Source organism: Phoenix dactylifera, chromosome 1, assembly GCF_009389715.1.
Source record: "Phoenix dactylifera cultivar Barhee BC4 chromosome 1, palm_55x_up_171113_PBpolish2nd_filt_p, whole genome shotgun sequence".
Taxonomy (NCBI): domain Eukaryota; kingdom Viridiplantae; phylum Streptophyta; class Magnoliopsida; order Arecales; family Arecaceae; genus Phoenix; species Phoenix dactylifera.
The window spans coordinates 740,792-763,420 of record NC_052392.1 but is presented as its reverse complement, the minus strand read 5'-3'; the positions used below and the strand labels follow the sequence as shown (position 1 = coordinate 763,420).

The following is a 22,629-nucleotide window of genomic DNA, read 5'->3' as shown; positions in this document are numbered from 1 at the left end:
TTGTCAACTTTGAAGCCACTCATATTTATAGAGAGGCCAATAGTGCAACTAATTGTCCAGGCCTAGTAATTTGGGACTCTAGCTCATCTATCCTACCAGTTTCACAATCTCTTATATTGTATTTACTCTAAAGTTGTTTAATATTAGCTGCCTTAACAAAAAAAAAAGGATAATAGGAAATTCCAACAAAAAGAATAAGCAAAAATTTTCCGCTTACTAGAGGATTAATTATTAATTCTTTTGTTCATTCCATGGAATGCCGTACCGGCCCGTACCGGCCGGTACGGGCCGGTACGTACCGGTCCGGTCCTAGACCGGTACCGGAACGGATAAAAAACCGGTATTTCCCGGTTTTTTATCCGAACCGGCCGGTCGGGCGTACCGGCCGGCCCGTACCGGCCGGTTCGGAGCCCGTACCGGCCGGTACGGGCCTCGTACCGGTGCGAACCGGCCGGTTCGCACCGGTACGATTTTTTTTTTTTTTTAAGAACCACAGCGCCGCGCGCTGTAGTTTTTGAAACCACCGGTACCGGCCGGTACGGACCGGACCGGACCGGTACCGTACCGGTCCGGCCGCGCCACCGGTACCGGTACGGCGGACCTTGGTTCATTCTATATAAAAATAATATTTTTTATTTTTTATAAATATATATTTTTGTAGTATTTTTATTAGATATGGTTTGGTATGCCATTGTCTCTAACCAAGGGTCGGCCAGTCATGTTATCAATTACCAAAGCATTAGGAAGCCCCAAAAAATTTGAGATAGAGGTACGAAAAATATAAGAAAGACTAGCAAAATAAATGCTCATTGGCATATAGTTTAGTTTCTAAGAATAGATGGGATCCGAGCTTTGAAAATGGTTGCCATAACAAGCAGAGGAGGAAAATATTGACTTACTCAGTAGCCTTTCGGCAACTCATTAGAACAACTCAAAAAATAGCTGTTAGCCAGCTTTTGTTGTACGATGTGCCTTGCATCATTTATTCTAAGATTTTTTTACATACATATCCTTCTAAATATTAAAATTTTCATAAATACTCTTTCAAAATTGATATTTGCATGTAACCCTTATAAAACACTTGTTTTGCATGTATACCCTTCTTTTTTTCTTGCAAATATGTCCACACCATCTAACGACGTTAAAAAAATAATGATTTAAAATAAATGACTAAAGTACCCTTAACAGATAGACATATAAAAAAATATTTATGAGGATGTACATGCAAATAGCAACTTTGCATTGGTATTCATTGCAATTTTACATATTTAAGATGGTTTACATGAAAAATTCTAATTCTATTTTCGTCTATTTCAACTTATTTTAACACTCGAATTTTAGTCTAGTATCTGCTCCTCAATATTTTCTATAAAAATATTGCTTAAAAAAAATTGATTCGACAATGTATTGTTATAGAATATTTATTGTAATATTTATTTATAACACTCAAATTTTAGTCCAGTGTCTGCTCCTCAATATTGTTTATAAAAATATTACTCAAAAAAAGATTTATTCGACAATTAGATAACAAAAGAGTTATGAAAGTTCTTTCACTAATCATGAAATTATTCTACTTTATTCTTCTTCATTATAACAACCACTACAGTTTATTTTATCGAAACATAAGTTGTAATATTTATTGTAATAGATGCATATATGAGGGCATCTATTAGAATATAGAAAAAAATTAGAATTTCTTAAAAACACATGATAGATTGCAATAATCAAGCTTCTTTGCTACTGTTATAGTCATGGGGTGGAAGAACAATATCAATCATCCCTAAGTAAAATTATTGAAGGACTTTAGAACCCTTCAAACTTATTAACAACCTCTGTAGCCTTGTGGTAGAAGGCTACCTCTTATATTGTATACCTTAAGCCACTTTTTTTAGTGTTCAATTTTCTAGAGGAAGAAAAAATTTAGTGTATGGGATCTATATTATTACAACAATTATAAATCAGCTACTAGCTCATACACGAAAATTTTTTCAGCTCTAAAAGATAAATATTGCAAATCTTCATATACTAAAAGATAAATATTGCAAATCTCTCGGAACACTTCTTTTAAAATAATTCATAAAGCTAAAAGCAGGATATGACCATCTTCATATAAAAAAAATATGAAGGGAGAACTTTGGCAGCAATGGGAGAGGGTCAAATTTTGGTGGCAAGAACTCTGACGAACGGAAAGAGAGGGAGAAGGGTTGTCTATGGTGGAGAAAGGAGTTGAGAGAATGGTTTTGATTCTAAATGAAAAAGTGAAAGAAAGGGTCGAGAGAGATTGAAGTTTTTTTCAAAAGAGATGAGATATTAATTTCTAGTAAGGTCTGTTGACCTATTACCCATTTCAAAGGTAAAAAGATAATTACATAATATTAATTAACTTTTAATTTAAATAAATATAAATTTGGCTAATCAGATCAGCTGAATTGCCATGTCAATGATATCTATATAAAAATAGTATTTCATGAGGGTATGCACATATCTATCAAGTTGGGAGGGTATTAATACAAATTTCAATATTTATGAGGATATTTATCCAAAAACCCAAGAATTTTTTTGTCTGTATACCCTCCTAAATATGTGAAATTGCATAAATACCCTCCTAAATTTCTATTTGCACGTATATCATTACAACCATTTCCTTTTGCATATTTACCCATTAAGGGTAATTTCATCATTTTAATTTTAAACTACTAACTTTTAACCGCGTTAGATAGCATAAGGGTACATATACAAATATATTAAAAAGGAATATATATACAAAACAAGTATTTGATAAGGGTATGTATGTAAATATTAATTTTGAAAGAAAATTTATATAAATTTCAATATTTAGGAGGGATATGTATGCGAAATTATCTTATTAGGGGACTCTAATCTAACAAACCCACCGTTATAACAACATGTGTCATTAATTAGCATCATTTATTGACTCTTCGGTCCTACTAACTAACGTATCCTAGGGTTTAAATTAGAACTCTCTCTGGTGTTATGAGATCATTCGGAACCATTCCGTTAGTTGTCTAATGGAAAGCAAGACATCTTTTGATTGAAAACATTATATGATAACTTTCTTTCAGGAATTGATCAAGAGTGGGTACCAAAATTAGAAACAAGTTGAGAAATAGGAAGAAGATACTTATTTTCCCTGTGATTTTGAATAGCGGTAATTCTCATGTAAATAAATAATAAAGCAAGATACATGAAATGGAATTTCATAATAGTCTAGGTAATTAATTAAGTTTGCCAAAATTTGCATTATAATGAGTAATCATTCTTTTTCCAATGCACTTGAGATAGGTTCTCCCAAACTTGCATTAAAATTAGTAATCGTTCTTTCTTTGAAACACTTTCATCAACACACTTTTACCAAAATTTTCCTAACAATCTATTCAACAGCATGGAGTAGAAACAAGGAACTGATTTCTACTGATTCGACAATGGTTATCTACCTCATCGATTGTTACCATTAGCTGACTCCCAAAAATTAGTGGATGAAGTCAATTAGGATTTTGATTGTGTCTTCTCTCTTCTCTATTTCTATCAGGCTTCTCTTGGTAGCCAGCATTGCCGATTGTAGAGCATTCCTTCGTTGTAAAGGTGAAGCATGAGATGTCGGAACACCGCTTACAAGTCCATCCATGCAACTGAGGGGCTAAGGGAAGATCATTAATAAGTTGGCCAAGGACCTTATTGATCAGATCATTACTTCAACCAACAAATGCACATATCAGACAATTCTAAGCTCGGAGGAACCGGTATAGGGTATTGTACTGGTTCTCCGGCGATATGAGTCGGTATGGGCTATGCTGGGCCTGTACCGACGGAGGAGAGGACACGGTACTATGGAAGAGAGGAAGAGAGAGAGAGAGAAGGGGAAGAGAGGGAGGGAGAGGAAGAGAGGCCAGCAAGGGTGGCGGACGCCGACGGAGGGCCTCGCCTGCCACGGCCCCGCCACCCCCCCCTGCGGCCTCCGCCGGTCCTCTGCCAGCGTCCCGACCTCTCTCCCTCCCTCCCTCCCCGCTCGTTCTTTCTTTTCTTTTTTTTTGGCTTCGGCAACTGGTCTCGTTTTCGTTGCCGAAATCGTACCGGTGAGCCAATAGTATGGCTCGAAACGGTCGGAACCGCCCAGTTCGGGACGGTTCCGTAGACCTTGCTCCAATCAATCTCTTCTTCAAGACAAGATAATAACAAGTTATTTAGTTAAATAATAAAAATGTTGAAGGGATTTGCAGGATTTTTTTGCATGGTGTGTAAAATATGTGCAACTTCTAGGAAGGTAGCAATTGACTATATCATGATTACTTCATGCATCAAATCAATAAAGTATCTTGAAATTACTTCTCTTGGAAAAGAAAGAAAGAAAGAAAGAAGCTCGAAATTGGTCAGAACTGAGATGCCTTCAAATATAACCATTTGTCCACTATTGTGGAATCTAGATTATCGGTGCAATTGGATATACTAAAAAATCATCATTATCCCAAATTTTGCATAATCTCTGAGATAACAAAATTTATAAACAAAATGTTTGACTATGCAACAAAACTTCATTGAATCCCTAGAAATCAAGAATAGGAAATTTATACATCGAGTAGAACTTCCAAATTCATAGGATAGCCTCTTTTCTTTTCTTTTCTTTTTCCGGGGGAGGCCTTATTGGTCCTCACCTAATCTTTCAATTCGTCAGACATCTCAATCAGCTTTAACTCTCATTGACATCTCAATTAGCTTCAACTCCCACAGGGTGGCTGCATGTCATAACCCGTCAGAAACTTTTGTCAAAAAATTGATAGTTAAGTAGGTGAAGCTAGACATTACCCTAATCTTCACTTTCCATTCCTTTACATCATACAAATACCATAGTATCAAGCATTGCAGCTAAGGGAATTCTCATGCATAAAAATACATGATCTCCCTTTCATATGCACTATAACTCAAGATAAAAACCCCGAGGTTCGACAGCTTCTCCAGCACTAGCATTAGGCCTTGTTCTAGTCTGGATTTTGATGATGTGAGTTTCATGAGGTTTCTTTGGTGGCAATCCTCCAAATAATTCCAACGTATGGAGATGATGCAGGTTTGAAAATGTGTCAAAGATATCAACAGAGAATTATATTACAACAAAAACAAGAGTCAGAGAGGCTAAGTTGTTCATATTTCCAATTGATCTTCTAAGTGAATTTTTCAAAACCTCCTCGTTCACCCAATCCTCTAGCATGATTTTTGATCAAAAATATAGCTAGGAATATAAAAACACGAATCACACCTATGAAATTGTGGATTAATAGTGCATATGAAAATATCAAAAATGTTAATGTAAAGGTGCCTCATTGTGCAATTTGGAAACCTTGTAATTTTTATTCCTCTCACATTAAGAGTTTGTAAATTTAGAAGTTGCCCTATGGAAGATGGAAGAAAAATGGAAGACTCGATCGGTGTTTCTTTAACCCTAGATTTTTTAGATGAACCATCTTGCTCATCTGTTTCAGCAATTTCATAAGATCTCTTGCACCTTCCAAATCAAGTACTCTTAGTAAACTCAAATCATTAAAAATCATTCGGTCCGATCTTTGAAGACAAAAATGAAGCTCAAAAAAAGTGTGAAGGTTTGGTAAGACTTTGATGTTGCAATCTGCCGTTCATTTATATGAGATTTCTAGGAGAAACAAGCATTATCCAAAATAAATTCTAAAACTAGTTTTTCTGAGAATTTCTTAAAATGTGAGTTTGTGTGAATGGATGGTCATGGATGAATCACCACCCGACAAATGGGATGGTGATGATAGGCTTCTTTGAGGACACCATTTTTTTGGACCATTGCCTGAGCCTTCCCCTCCGGAGGATAAAATGGGCACGTATTATCAGTTCCATGAGACGGCCCCGGCGTCACGAAATCCATGGTCCACAATTTGTTCTCGTGTACTTCATTTGATCCAACGGACCACTTTCACCTACACACGGCAAAGCGAGACCATCGGACGGTTGAGATTCCATGATCAGCCTTGATGGCATTTTAGTAAATTCCAGTATCTCATTGTCTCTTGCGTATCGATTCACCCGACTGCTGTCACCTCTCAGTTCTCTCTCTCTCAAGAAGAAAGAAGGAGAAGAAGAAGGGAAGGCGGCGGCGGAGAAGCGATGGCGATGGCGATGGCTTGCTTGGCGAGGCGGAGGGCCGGCGAGCTCGTTCGGCCGGGGGGGATGTGGGGTGCCGCCCTCTACCGGGGTTTCGCGGCGGCCGCGGCGGAGGAGAACGACGTGGTGGTGATAGGCGGCGGGCCCGGAGGGTACGTGGCGGCGATCAAGGCCGCACAGATGGGGCTCAAAACCACCTGCATCGAGAAGCGCGGGAGCCTCGGCGGCACCTGCCTCAACGTTGGTTGCATCCCCTCCAAGGTAAAACCTCGAACCCCTCTCTTTCTTTCCCCTCGTTTTTCTGATCCGTCTTCGAGCTGGGGTTTATCTTTTCGATCTCATTCTTTGTTTTCATTTGATGATCTGGATCTAATCGATGCTTGATTGAATTAAATCTGCTTACTTTTTTGGATCTGCAGCTTATTTTCCCCGTTCTTGTTCCCGTATAGATGGGATAAAGGCTTGATTCTCGATTCGTGGGTGGTGTTTGTTGTGATTTTGGTGGCGTTTCCTGAGTTGAATATTTGATCTGTCCACTTCCGAGTCTTAATAAAATACAAATCTGAGGTTTGGGCCACATGGATTGGATGATATCAGTCATGTAGATTTTTTTTTTTTCCATTTGATTTGTGTTTGGGAAGTTTGTAGATTGGTTTGACCTCCTGAAGGAAGGGCCATTTTTATGCATGAGCTAAAGGGAGGGTGAGGATGAGGGAGCGTATATTTGTCTTAAATAAATGTTTGTTTGTAGGTGAATTGGGAAGCAACAATCTAGATACTCGAAAAAAGGAAATGATCACTTGTTTACATCGATCATGGGCAATTTTTCTTTGACTCGTGAACTATATTAGGCTGATTTTGTGCTTTGCTCAACCGTCCTTCTATCTGGAAGAATAGGAATATTAATTTTTTTTAAGTAGATGCACTTTAAGGGAGTTTAAAATTGAAATTGAGGCCTTATTATAAAGTAAAAGATAATCATGGGTCATTATTTTCTTCATGTATCCTTGTATTTATTTTGCAAAATAATGCAGAGAAAATCAAGGCAACTATAAGGATTTTGTGGATATGCGGTAAAGGAAAGAATATAGGTTTAAGACAAATCATTCTAGAGAACATGTCATGACTGCATTGGTTGAGGATAAAGTGGAGGAAGTTTGATTTTGATGGTACAGGCCCACGAAATTCAGGCAGGAAAGACTATTTATGAAGGATATGCAGAAAAGTTCTGGTAGCCCTTAATAGGAACGAAGGACAAAGAAAAATTTACAAAGCATCCTTGTTGTCGGGTCTCTGTCAGTTTTGCTGTAATTTTTTGACAATGCCTAATACAGGAGGCAAGAGAATCAAGTTGCTTTTTTGAAGGGTTTAAGTTAAAACTAATCGCCCTAGAAAGAGGATGCAGGAGGTTAAAGATGAATTATTCTAACAAATATTTTTAATGTAACACCGGTATTGGTGTTAACTTGTTTTCAGATCTAAAAAGGTAATTCGAATATAATGGGTGTGAATCTGATCTTTCTTACCAACATTTCTTTGTGTTGATCAAGTCAATTTAGTTTCCTTGCATTATTGATAAGATCAGAAAAGGATAGAAAAATTATTCTAGTGGAAAGTGCCTGAAACCAAGATATGCTGAACTGGCCCATACCAGCCGGTTCAGCACGTACCGTACCAGTCCGGCTCCTGACTGGTACAGTAGGCGGTGGAAAACGGTTCCGGCCCCTTGTACCGGTGCGAACCAGACCGGCTCATACTGGTACGCGCGGTATGCACACCCGCGCATGTTGAAAACCACGCGAAAGTGCGCACGGGCAGTGTGCCTGTGGGCAGCACTCCCGCGTGGCTATAGGCAACAAATCGGTTCGGTATCGGTCTGAACCGGTACTGTACCGGTCTGCTAGGCAACTGGTACACCAACCGATACCGGTATGATATACCTTGCTTGAAACATAGAATATTGAATGTCTTAATTGTGAGGGTTTCTTGATTTGTGATGAAGGGTCAAGAAAGAGGAGGCGAAAAAATAAGAAATTGAGAATGAGATTTATGAGAGAGGATTTGAAAGAACTTTTAATTGCATGGACAATTTGGTTAGGAATGAATGCTGAAGCACTAAAATGCATATACACATCTTGACATATATGTCTATATGGAACTGCATGTGTATGTATGTATGTAAGTGTCTATGTATGCATCTATGTCTCTATTTATAGTTATGTGGACAATTTAAATTGAGGATTAACTCTATTGGTTTTGATCATCATATTTAAAATACTTAGAAATAAATATTTTGTTTATGTGTCCTATGCATGCATGAAATGGATACATAATGGACAATATTAATAAAGTGAATATGCTAAAGTATATTGTTGGTTGTAAATGTTGAGAATCCAAATTGTTGATCTTAGTCTAGAAATCTGAAGACACATAAACCAAAATATCACCAATATTTTGTCTCCATCTCTCTCTTCAAAAAAGAAAAAAATAAAAAAAAGGGTCAATGTGGGTGCTTCTAAACCACAAGCCAAATTGAAACATCGTATACTGCCACCAATATTGTCCAGTGTGGGACTGCATGATGCATAGGAAATGTCCAAAAGTAAGTGCTGTATATGATGCTTAGTAGTGTGGATTTTCAAATTTAGATGTTCAATTATTAATGTTGCACAGGTAAGATTTAAGCCTCTTTCTTACCATGAAGATACTAGCGCCAAATTTACTCATGTGTCTGCATGTTATAGATATTTCGAATAGTTAGATATATTTGGATAGACAGATAGACATATAGATAGATATATTTGAAAAGGTTACAAGCATATATCTAAAATTCCTCAAGCGAGAATGCATGATTCGTACACTGACTTGTTTGCAATAACTTAGTTGGTTGGGTTGTAGTTGGTTTGTTGTACTTGTCCTATGTGAATTTCCTTAATTTACATGCTGCGTTGATGTGGTGTGAAAAATTTTGTGCCATTTAGTGGGAATGCCTTGAATTTATGGAATTGAAATCAAGGTATGCCGTACCGGTACCGGTTGGCGCATCAGTTGTTTACCAGACCGGTACGGTATCGGTTCGGATCAGTGCCGAACTGGTCTGTTGCCTATAGCCGCGCGGGAGCGCTACCCATAGCGCATGGGCGCGCGTACCGGTCGGTTCGGGCTCCAGAGGAGCCGGAATTATTTTCCACTGCTGTATCATACTGGTCAGGGGCCGGACCAGTACGGTACGTGCTAGACCGGCCGGTACGGGCCGGTTCAGCATACCTTGATTAAAATGTAGGATTTAATCAATAAAATGAATCAATAAAATGTAGCTAACCATGGATAAGAAAGTCATATGAAATATGGGAATTAATTGTGGTCCAGTAGATGAGTTTCACGTTTTATGGGCCTATTGCTAAGGATTGATTCTGAGCCTTGAGCCTGCAGTTGATTAAGCAACTGCCAGTATGCAGAATGAGAAACACACAATATTTTTTTCTGGAAGATGTACTAGCTGATGAGAGTGAATACTGACTTGCAGAGAAAACTGGTGTTAAGTAGTAGTTAAAGTAGAATAGCATGTATGATATGTTAATAGGAGATGCCTCAACATTATCTGAATTTGGCAAAAATATGATTTGAATACAAACTTAAGTTATGATGGAATAATTTGGATGGAATCTACTATTAGGTTTAATTCTCTTTATCAGGCCTCCAAAACAAATAAACAATTGAAACCATAACAAGTAAGTCACCTTGGACCAGGGTTTCATGACAAGTATATCTTTTGGCTTTGTACGGTACTACTACCAATTTGCTAATATTCATTTAAAACTTCAATACGTATGGCAAGCTAGTGTTGTGAATAAGAAATTGCCAGATGAAGTAAATGTTGTGAGCAAGCTGACGATCAGATGGTTCTGGTTGAAAGCTTCATTTATGACACTGGTTTACTAGTATATTTTCTCTCAATTTTCAGGCACTTCTTCACTCCTCTCACATGTATCATGAAGCCAAGCATGCATTCTCAAGCCATGGTGTCAAGTTTTCTCAGCTTGAAATCGATCTTCCAGCTATGATGGCACAGAAAGACAAAGCAGTCTCTGGTCTCACCCGAGGAATTGAAGGCCTTTTCAAGAAAAACAAGGTAAACTATGTCAAAGGCTTTGGTAAGTTTGTTTCCCCCTCTGAAGTATCGGTCGACATGCTTCAAGGGGAAAATACTGTCGTCAAGGGCAAGCATATCATAATTGCTACCGGTTCTGATGTCAAATCCCTCCCTGGAGTCACAATTGATGAGAAGAAGATTGTTTCATCCACTGGAGCTCTATCTTTATCAGAAATCCCAAAGAAACTGGTGGTTATTGGTGCAGGATACATTGGATTGGAGATGGGTTCTGTTTGGGGGCGACTCGGTTCAGAGGTGACTGTTGTTGAGTTTGCACCAGACATTGTCCCAACCATGGATGGAGAGGTTCGGAAGCAATTCCAGCGCATGCTTGAGAAACAGAAAATGAAGTTCATGCTTAAGACAAAGGTTGTTGGTGTTGACACATCTGGAGATGGGGTAAAATTGACCGTCGAACCTGCAGCTGGTGGAGAACAGAGCACACTTGAAGCTGATGTAGTTCTTGTCTCAGCTGGTAGGGCCCCATTCACAGCTGGCCTTGGGCTGGAAACTATTGGTGTCCAGACTGACAAGGTTGGAAGAATACCAGTTGATCACCATTTCATGACAAATGTAAAAGGAGTATATGCTATTGGAGATGTGATTCCAGGACCGATGCTTGCTCACAAGGCAGAAGAGGACGGTGTTGCATGTGTAGAGTTTATTGCAGGTAAGGAGGGCCATGTGGACTATGATCTGGTTCCTGGGGTGGTATATACACATCCTGAGGTGGCATCAGTTGGTAAAACAGAGGAGCAGGTGAAGGCCTTGGGGGTGAGTTATAGGGTGGGCAAGTTCCCATTCCTAGCAAACAGCCGTGCAAAGGCCATTGATGATGCTGAGGGATTGGTGAAGATACTGGCTGAGAAAGAGACTGACAAAATACTGGGAGTGCACATAATGGCACCCAATGCGGGGGAACTTATCCATGAGGCTGTGCTAGCGCTCCAATATGGAGCTTCAAGCGAAGACATAGCTCGAACATGCCATGCACACCCAACTATGAGTGAGGCTGTGAAGGAAGCTGCTATGGCTACTTACGACAAACCCATTCACATATAGTGGTCACTTGCTAGCTCATGAACTTGCAAGATTTTGAAATAATTTTTGGATACATTGACAGAAAACCTCTTTAATTTTTCACCCTGTTTATTGTTGCTGTAAGCGCTTGTTTATAAGATCTTGCTCATGTTTCATACGTTATGTCATCTGCTTTCATGATTATTTCTTCTGGATCAGAATAAAAGCAGAAAACTATAGAGTGAGACACCTGGTAGGGCTCCAAGAAAATTCAGCAAACGCTGTGCTTCAGAACACAAATTTCAGTTATTTTATTTATTTTATTTTATTTTATTTTGGTTAGTGTCGTCTCTCCGCATATTGTTTGGATTTGGATAGAGGGATGCTTAGCAGATTAAGCTCCAGTTTGGAATGCTCTTACTGGTTTTAGTTGCCAGCGCTGAAAATACATGTTATGAAGACATTTGTTCTTGTTCTCGGGTTTCACCTTCTTTTGAATAAAACTGGACACCAGTTGGTTTAGATTTTGCTTGTATATTTAGAAGGAATGATTTGTTTGCCCTTAGCGCATCTTGGGATTATCAAATTTGCTGAATACATCTTCAACATTCTTGTTCTGGGTTTAAATCTCCAATTTGAATGATTACTGTGCAGGTACCGGTTTGCTTCTTTCCGACTCCCAAGTTTTAGCTCATTTCATTTATAAAGTGAAACTCTGGAAGACGAGAACTTTTAAATTCAAGGTCTCAGTTGCTGATATGCTAGGTTGTGAAATGATCGTGAGGAAACAGTGTGCAGCATTTCTCATTTTAAAAGCTTCAGTTTCCCTGCTGGCTTTGTGAATGTCAGATATTTTACAGGTGGCCAAGTGAAGAACTTGCTCGCGTGTTTGCGCTTGTGCACATTAGAGAAGTCACGCTGACTCCTGTACGGCCACGGAACAGGATTTTTATTTCTTGGGGGAGCTTCTGTTTCTCTTGATCAATAGAATTTTAAAGAGCCTGGCAAGCTTGGTACTACTCCAAAGCGAGTGAGTTGAAAGGATCGTTATATTGGCTACATAAGAACATCATGCAGCTAATTATATCTTTTGAAGGAAGAAATTAGTTAGATTAATAAAGATGGTAATCCATATGCATTTATAATTGAAAATTTGCATTCACGTACTGTTTAGATGAAGCAGCAGCGCATTATCTAAAAAACTCAATGGACACTGTAATTAGCAGAGCCTGTTTCAGATAAATGAGAATTGGATATATGCAGAGCCTTACGCAGTTAATTGAGCATTGGCTATATGTAGGGCTGTGAGTGCAATTGATTGATCCTTTTTAGAACCAATCCAAAAGTAATCCAGTCTATCCCCTACTGAAGTTATTTGGATTAAGTATGGATTCAAAAACACCTATAGCGATGGATTGCATTTGAAATACTAAATTTCCACGTAGAACCCAGATCAACAGAACCAATTTAAAACTAGTGTACCATATATTTCAGAACAGCCTGAATATAAGAAATTAATTTTATTTTCATTATATAGTTAGTCAATAATTTGGTGTTACTCATTACAATTATATGTGGTAATCTTATGTACAATGTGTTTTTGATAATATCACCATGTTGCTTATGATATAATTAAGTAATCAAATTATATGTGTATACCATGGCTTGTGTCTAGATTACTCTTGACCCCTGATTTGATCCAAAAAGCTGATGGATTGATAAAAGGAGTAATAAACTTGATGTGATCCAATGTGAAGGGAATTGAATTAGGTTTGCGTTCACTTTTTCTGAATTGATCTGAATATAGATTGGATTTAGGTTGTGCTGGTTTCCAGCCCACTTGCAACCCTGGCTATATGGATCCAACTTCTATCCCTGGTGCCTATCCACGTTTCTGTTGAAGACACACATCTTGTCCCAGGTCACTCCTAAAGAAAATTTACAATTGGTGCATGCATATATAGGAAGTGTCATAAGAAAAGAAAATGATCTAGAACTTTCAATCAAAAGTAATTCACTGAATCGACGCTAAGATTATATATATATATATATATATATATATATATATATATATATAGGAAGCGTCATAAGAAAAGAAAATGATCTAGAACTTTCAATCAAAAGTAATTCACTGAATCGACGCTAAGATTATTTATATCTATATATATGTATATAGATATACAAGCAAAGAAGGAATCAAAACAATGTCAGCATATATTTAGATAAGCACTCAAGGTCATGATCATTGCCAGAAACCATATTATTGTGCATGATATTCTGGATTTCCTGACAGATAGGCATTATGGATTAGTCCTAAAAATAATCTGGATATTCAAGTGATCAGAAATAAGATCAATCAAGATAAATCAGAATGAAAATTATCCATTAATATCAAACTTCTTGATGAATTGAGCTTCATATCTCATTTTCTTCAAATTGGAAGGCACGCATTCATGCCTTTTAACCAAATTAGCTGCATCTAGCATAGCATTATTGCTGTCAAATAATGGATTTCATATGGCAGCTCCTTGCAGGTTAATGTTGGGGGATCTTTCTTTGGTATTCTTTTGCAACAATCGCGAATCGCTCCAAACCATGTGCAAGCAACCCTTCAAGGAAAGGTTTCAGTGCCTGCAGAAATATAAAGTTCAATTGAAGGAAGCCTGCTGACTGTAGGAAGGAAAAATGCTTCACAAACTCAGACTGCTAAAGTCTATATGATACTCACTGATGCCACCGGAATTAAAATTTCAGGAACTTCATATGAAACAGTCAACTGCATCATGGAAAAGAAGCGAAAAATTTATATACTGAATGAAGACTAGCTCCTGAAGCAACTGACACTAGAAACAAGTGAGAGTAACAGATCACATAAAGCATGCTCACTTGTATTCTGCAGGAGGATCGGCCTCTAGGAAAAAATCGAACAGCACCTCTGCATGCATGAGAAAATGGTCACTCCAATGCTTATCTAATTAAAAAAAACATAAACGAGAAAGTGAACCACAGGTTTCCTGACATTTCTGTACAGCATCAGTTCATTTTGCTCACATTTTTATATAATGTAAGTAGTAAGAAATGCAGCTGAGCCAATCTCACATGGAACAGTCATGCATTCATGAAAGTCATTGTGATATCCTTGAAGTTTCAGAAGTTAGACTCAAGTTTCTCTATGTCCTTTCATATGCTATCTTGTTGGGAAGTTTGTAAAATGGCTTCAAATTTATGGGCTTCTTAAATTGGATGTTGATGATCAGTTCCTTGGTACATTCTCAGATGTTCTGGCTGGTTAGGATTACTATCTTGGTAATGTTGGCAAAGAAATTTGGTGTCTTACTTTTTTTAGTACAGAGACCGAGGCTGTGGTATCAAACACCTTTTTGGTGGAGATGGCCATTGAAAAGTTTAGTAATCATAAAATCTTTTAGATAATACTCCTGTCCATGGAAGTCAATTTTCTTAATGCTGATTTTTTAAAAAAATATTGGAAGAACGGCACCCTTTCTACCTTCAAAAAGAAAAATAATTACAAGAAAAAAAGAAAAATGCAAATCACTTGAATGAGTGATTAAGCTGCTTTCTTTCATGCTAGGGTCATGCTTAGAAACTAGGGTTCATGAGAAAGGTATAATTTCTAGGTTGACACTAGAACTGATAAACCTGATGAATGTCAAAGAGAGAACATTTAACAGGAGAATTGTGATGTAATTAAACAAGAAATCTAACTAATCACTCAATTTCCTGAAAAGCTTCAGCAGAGCAGTCACAGAATAGAACATGCAGACAGCTTAAACAATGAGCTGCCTACTGTCAGAAACTACACATCTTAGTTCAGTGAATATGTCTGCAGACAAAATCACTAGGTAAAGGATGCACTTTTTAGGGCAAATGTTTTGCAACACCACGGACCATGGTGCAGGAAAGCAGCATGTTCACGACGTGAAGTATCATAAACAGGAAAATATTACCATGCTCTCTATAATAAATTGCATTGTTGCCCTACCTGTTGGGAAGACCTTCTAGAGATCGCCAGTGAATCTTCTGATTAGGAATAGGCTGCAACACAAAGAAGTTTAAGAATTGAAACTATAATTACTTGTTATTTTCATTGAGCTGGACTTCAGCTGATCCACACCTGCATGTTTCGAGCAAGCCAAGAAAATTCAACATCACGACCAAACACCTCATACTTCAGTGACCAGCGTGATAGATCAGGCTTATCTTGTAAAATCTGTAAACAAAAAAACATGGAAATATTCTAATCTAAATCAAGATTGCTTCTCATGAAAGAGAAAGGAAAGTGCTTCCTTTTTACAATGAGCTTACTGCATAACCACAATAAACAAAACATTTATAAGAAATCACCATCCTCCATACAAAGGACAATAAGTTAGTTATAGTCATCCAACTCTGGCTAGGATCCAATACATAGAAGCAGGAAGTCCCAACTAAGACAACATGTTCCAGATCCCATAACATTTAGAGCTTTTGCATTGTATTTTCATTTTAAGTATTGACTCTGGAATGTGCTCCCTTGTATATATGGAAGAAGGAAGTATTGCCTTTGCATTAAATTGCCTAAACTTAACAAACGTCATTTGTTTGTTCATTTGTTTGTTTGAAGGTCCCTAACCTATGCATTAAGTCGCCCTAAAATTAACACCAAGAATTGTGCCATAAAAATTACATATAACATGGGAAGTCTTGATGCATTTTATACATAGGTATTTTAGTCCTTTTAGAGTACATCGAAAAATTTAGATATGCATTCTTCAACTCCCATGGTTTCTTTGTTGTCAACTGACTAAATATATTTTCATGCTCTGGAGGAGTAAGGTACTGTTGCTGGATAAGTTTAACCATAATCTTTTCTAGTGCAACTACTTCATTTAATTAATAAAAAATTCTGAATTTATCAAGTCAGAAATCTAGAAGAGCTTATTATACCTCAACCTTAAACCTATCGAGCATTGCATTCTAAGTTTTCATTAATCTGTTCTCCATGTTTTAAATATTCCCAGATCTCAGAATTGCTGGTCTATGTGGTAGAAACCTCATTTTCTTTGATATCATCCCAGTCAATAATCCACATTTCTCCATCATTATCAAGCATATTCCTTTAGTAGAAACTTCCATTTTTGCTATCTGCAAGTCATTTTCCATGACTAATATTTCTTTTGCACCAATCAATTTGTTGACCTATTTGGCTTGTTGCATTCGTCTCATTAACTTTACTCTATCTAAAAATTGTATCACATCTGTAATCACATTCTATCAAGGTTTCTAATATCCTGGTTCGAAGAGTTTGTCTGTGTTTTGTACAGAAGGGACCTATAGTGGGAAACCCATTACTGTATACCCAGATGACCTCCTTAGTTTAAATGGAGCCGATACCTATGCTCTGTTCATGAATAAAATTCTCTTTGACCATTTATTTTACAGTTTGTCAAGCATTTTTCCTTTTGCACAGTAGGTCATATTGGAAGCATTTCTAAGATCATTTCACAGCACTTTTATGAGTATAGCATGGTTATCAATTTAACAAGCAAATATTAGTACGTTATTAATCCACATATCAGTTGATTTTGTCATCATCGACTGTTTCTTCCAACATATCATTTTGTTTGATCTTTTAATAAACAGCTTGTGAAGCCTTTTGTCCTTGGGCAATGGACATGACTTAATTGGACCACTTAATGTGTCCAATACAGTAAACTACAAAGTGCACCTTCAATGGAATCTAGATATCATTCGGTTGCACTTATCTTGGCATATCACCAGATTATATTGCTGTCATTGACTTCTAGGTAGCATAGAACCACCTCATTAGCAAATTTGAACCACATTTCATGCTTCATCCATGACAAATTATTTTACACCAACAAGCCTTATCCTCACATGAAAAAGAAAAGAAGAAAAATCCACACGAAGAAGAAAAAATAGAAAAAAATTATTCTCATATGTTTGAAGTTGGTGTATCTGGAACTGCCAAATAGGCAGAATTATGAATGATGTGAGCCAAGCAATAGGCATGGTCATGCCTTTTTTTTTGGTAACTACAGAGCTGGATACATATATGATGGATATTCAGTGATACACATTTTATCATGCAAATATTGTCATACTCAGAGCTCAGTATCAGAAGGGAAAAAAGTGGGGCATAAGAACTTGAGCAAGGCATGACCAGAACATCCTTGAAATAATGTGTATGACAATTACAAATAAATGTTGTTTGCTGAGCTAGCAGATAACAGTTGGTCTCCAAGTGTTTTATGCATATTAGAAGTTTCCAGGAGCTGAGAAAGACAAACTACAATGGGTGGTCTAGTTCAAGAAAGAAAATACAAATAATGCAACAACGAATATTTGTTCTCGATGCAATATTATGTTGTGAACAAAAGAAGGAATGAAATAAGAGAGAATTTTGATCTAAGCCCAAGTCTGTGGTTAGCTACTCTACAATCTCACTTGTACATGATCAGCACAAATGATCGATCATATTTCCGAAAAAAAACACCTTAAAACCTTTTTCATATTAAAAACTTAAAGCTTGAAATTTTTCAAACTGTATTTCAACAGCATTTGCATAGGAGGCTGAATTTTACAAATTGTAAATTCAGCAGAAGCATATTGAAAATTCTCTAGCAAGCATGAGGCTGACAAACTATGGTTGTTAAGAACTCAAACTGATAGGTTTCAGTTAACAAGGGATCATCGTGGCAAAATAAGCAGAGATAAACACACAACATTTTGCATCACTATAAGACAGAAAAGCATGCTGTCAAAACACAGCCTCATAGGATGCCATACACCTGTTAAGTGAGCATAGCATGCTTTAGGCCTGGGCTAACTATTTGCAGATGCTTCTAATATTTCAAAACAGTTTTTTTTTTTTTTGTCAAAGAAGGGCTTAAACAATTTAGCGGAAATGGAACACCTATAATGAAGCCTTTTAATATGCAGTATCTCAGAGGATCATTAACCTATATGCAAATTACCATTTCAAATCCATTATTGTATTATATATAAAAAAATGGTTAATGAACCACTAACCAAATGATGTGATATATTAGGCATTTTACACCTGAGAAATACAAACAGACTCAAAATGTTAGCAAGCACCTTGACAGATGATATAAATGGCATCCATCGTGGAATGGTTTCACGATCTGAATAACAGTCATATGCCACTGAACATGGAACATCAACTTCAATCTCAGAGCTGCATCCACATGAACATTCAGTTACCATATAATAACTTTTCTTGATCATATCATGTTCTAATTCAAGCTCATCAATCCATCAATTTTCAATTGGAGTCACATGAAAAAAGCTAATTATGATGGAAGCTAGGCTGGAAAACTATAACCTAATATAATTCAGCAAACAGCATAAATAAAATTTTGAAAACACATAGACATATACAACTCATTTCTCATGTAGAAAACAATTATTATATATCAAATCTGGTAAACTATGTGACAGTGATGCAGCATTGCAAATATAAGAACAATAAAGCTGAACGAGAAAGCAAGCAAATCTCACTTGTCCGTCCATTTGAAATAACTTCTCCTTATAGCCTTAGGAGCAAGATCTGCCGTACCGGTACCGATGGCAGCCCGTACCGGTCTGTACCGGTTCCGTACCGGTACGGTAGTCATACTGGCCAGTTTTCTAATAAAAACTTTCGGTACTAGATCCCACGTTGATCCGGTACCGGTCCCAACCCGGACCGATTCGTGCGGGCCCGTACGGGCCGGTACGGCATACCCTGCTTAGGAGTATTTATATCATGGATATCACATACACAAACAAGTTCCACAGTGAATCTGGAATTATGCAGTGTGCACATTGTTGACTAAGCATGCAAAATCTCAATAACTCAGTTAGTCAGCTAACATTACTCTCTCATAGGTTAGCCAACTTCCAGTCAGTTCAGCACACGTCAGTCAATACAACTGACGGAGGTGTCATATTCACTAGTACCTAATTATCATGCAATATAGCTAGACATCAAGATTTTTCTGTGAATAGATTATTTTTTTCACCAAATTCAAATCCAAATGCATGTGATATATTGCAAACACATGATTAACCCATTCCTCTGCAAACTGAACCTGAACTTGTCTAGGAACATATGTGGATGGATAGAACTGCAAAGAGAAAGTCTTTAAGACTCTGCACCTAAAAAAGATTGTGCAAGAGTTGTTGTAGGATGTCATAGATTAGCCATTACAAAGCCTAACCATGAAAACACATTTGGACTTTCCTGAACCAATAGAGACAACAATTATGCAAAGCATATCTTTGCAAAACATAGCCTTAAAACTGTATGATAATATTGAAATAAACCATGGGATTGCAAAAACAGTATTATGGAGCATGACATGACTTGTTGATTAGGAAATCATACTGCTTGAACATAAATTCTGACATGGAAATGAGAGTGAAAAAACAACCATGTCTTGATTTCATATTTGGAAACCTTATGGAGTATCTCATGACCTAATGATCAATGTATATGCAGATTAGTTTCTAACATAACCACTATAAATGTCCTTATTTGCATGGAATACACATACTGATGGATTTCTCTAGTGGATACACAGGACTGCTATAAAAATCATACATACCATTACAAAATGTCCTTTACTTCCTTGGAAAATATTTTGGTCATACTTTGGGTATTTGAACCTTTCAACTAGACAATAGGACCAGAAATTGGAACCTTGACATTCAAATGTAAGCCCTCTGAGGCAGGTTTTAGAGTCAAATAGAAGTTTGTAGTGTTTCAGCATGCACATGATTGGCATGAAGTACAAGCTTGAACAACTTCATGAATTTATCTTGAATCTAAATCTTTTCTGCTCAATTTCACCCCAGCTTTTCCAAGGGAGCATCCCCACATTTCAAATTAAATTAGTTAAAAAAAGTGGAACTTCAGAGTTTTTTTTGCAGGATTAGATCCAATAACACAAGAAAACAATTACAAAGATATTATCAATTCTGATATCCTGTAAAGAGCACCAGTCTGAGCTATGTTGTAGAGATCTTTCTTCCGTATTAGTATCAACCTATTTGACATCCTGCTAAAAGAAGACTACAAAGAATAAGTGTACATCTTCCTGGCACATAGTACTTTTGAAGATTAAGATCATGCAGCCATAGAAATAAAAAACAATAATTCAGACTTCGATAGTGATTACTCAAACACAATAATTAGCAGATGATCTGCCTTACAATAGCTTTTTCCACAGACAAATCATTCAGAGAACGACCTACTACTCCAAGAACAGATTCTACCATTAAACTTATTAACTCCAATAGACTGATTACAAAATAAATTGGACATCTGGATTATTGGACTGGGAACCAGATACCAAGGTGGTTAGGGGAAAATGCGAGGAAAGAATATTAATTTAATGGCATTAACTCTGCATTGTGATGTAATGATTTGATATTCACTGCCCCCTTCAGTATTGCGGGCTTTTTAAGAAACCACTCTTTGAAAAACTAATAAGAGAATTTTGGAATAGAACAAATCAAAAAAGACATATTAATGAAAGGGGTAAAAGAAGAAAAATGAAACTGGAGCAAGTTCATGTATTTAAAAGAGGCCTCAAAGATCAAAAGCAGCATTCCAGGCTAAGTTCCACATTTTCTGCACACAGCCCATTGAGATCCGAAGTCTTACATCATAAGCCATTCAACAGATTCAGATATCAGAGACATAAAACAGGAAAAAATGATCAAAAAAGGACTGAACTCGATACATGTCCCATGGCAAAAAGAACAGCATTATAACACCAATCATTCAGATATACTATAAAAGTACAAAAAAGGGACTATAAGAGCCCATTTAACGGATCCGAACATTCCAGATATAAAAAGGAGAAATAATAAAAAAGGATTAAACTCGACACATGTCCGATGGCAAAAAGAACAGCATTACTACATTATCATTATGCTATAAGAAGCATAAAAAGGGATTATAAAAGCCAAATTTCCAAAATCCATACCACAAAGTTCTAATTTTTACGGCAATCGACATCAATTCAGAGCCTTACCAATCGATGCCCGCTACTAGATCAACAGATTACAGCATCCAAACAAAGACATAAAATTGGCAGATACGCAAGTGGGCGTCTGATCAAATACCTGCACTCCTGCCACTCCATGACAGGGGAGAAGGGTCTGATGCGGGTTGGGGCGGGCCTCCTCCTCCGCCCATATGATGAGCTCTTCAGGACCAGATCCCTGGGCGATGGCCTCAAGGCTCCATAAGCGAAGAAAAGAGCCTTTTGGTGGGAAAAGGTGGCTCCTTTTTCTCTCCTTTTGAAGTGGGACAGAGGGCTTGGCCCTGAGACATATGCAGTTGAAGCCATCGCTCGCTGCTCACCAGAAGCAGAAGGGAAGTCTCCCTCTCTCGGTGGAGGCGGTTTCCCGACGCAATCGGATCCTATGGAGGCCGTGTATTTCCGCCTTTGTTTCCCCCTGGATGAGATCTGGTCACCTACCTTTGGGCCGTGTATTTCCGTCTTTGTTTCCCCTCCAATTACTTGCCTTCCCAGTCCTCAAACATTTGATTTACCCCAATTTTTAAAGTTTCTAGGCTCACGAGAGGTGTGCTTAGCTTTGCCTCACCATTGATGGCAAGCCCGAGCGTGCATGGTTGGTGATCATTGGGTCTGAACATGTCATCTCCTAATAGACTGATCCATATATTGCATTTGCTTCGTGTCCCGATTGATTGGACCCTTTTTTTTTAGCAATCATGCAATGAAGTAGATATTTGATCTTTTCACTTATGTCTTTATTGGGTGGTTGAAATAAAAAAGCATAACAAACATAAGAGGAAACTGAAATTTCCAATGAAGATGACTCGAAATTTAGAAAATGGCGGTTATACCTCTTTGCTTGGTAATTAGATATTTTGTATTTTAATCTTGAATGATGCATCCCAAAGTATGAAATTGGTTAACCTCGTCATTATTGGCAAATGCCACAATAGATAGATGGTAGATGCTGGTGCATGTGCGAGGCAAACAACTTCTCCTAGGAATTAGATCTTGAGTAACTATATTGCTAGCGGTCTCCCTCCCTTTCTCTTAAACTTCCGTTCCTCCAGAAAAATTCTTTAAATTAGTTTGTTGAGGTCGAGGTGAGGTCGGGCTCCGGCCCGCGCGTCCAGCGCTACGTGAGGATTTTCCGCCCTCCGACCTCACCATTAATGAGGTCAAAGGAGGTCGGCCTCCGGCCCGCGCGTCCAGCGCTACGGGGGAATCTGCCACCCTCCGACCTTGTTCCCACCGGTCTCA

The 22,629-nt window shown here is 37.7% G+C and overlaps 2 protein-coding genes across 2 annotated transcripts; one reads left to right on the top strand and one right to left on the bottom strand.

The window, feature by feature from the left end:
- Window positions 1-6,069: 6,069 nt before the first annotated feature.
- Window positions 6,070-11,644, top strand: LOC103723723 (dihydrolipoyl dehydrogenase, mitochondrial-like). The gene is made up of 2 exons (XM_008814739.3): window positions 6,070-6,399; window positions 10,103-11,644. The coding sequence occupies exons 1-2, from the start codon at window positions 6,142-6,144 to the stop codon at window positions 11,351-11,353; spliced, it is 1,509 nt and encodes a 502-aa protein (XP_008812961.1). The 5' UTR covers window positions 6,070-6,141; the 3' UTR covers window positions 11,354-11,644.
- A 1,863-nt stretch (window positions 11,645-13,507) lies between these two features.
- On the bottom strand, window positions 13,508-21,971 carry LOC103723724. Its single transcript, XM_008814740.4, has 7 exons — window positions 21,470-21,971; window positions 18,434-18,533; window positions 15,447-15,542; window positions 15,315-15,367; window positions 14,198-14,246; window positions 14,040-14,087; window positions 13,508-13,942 (listed from the first exon to the last, which is right to left on the bottom strand). Exons 1-7 carry the CDS (start codon window positions 21,694-21,696, stop codon window positions 13,847-13,849), a joined length of 669 nt encoding a protein of 222 aa, XP_008812962.1. The 5' UTR covers window positions 21,697-21,971; the 3' UTR covers window positions 13,508-13,846.
- Between the last annotated feature and the right edge of the window lie 658 nt (window positions 21,972-22,629).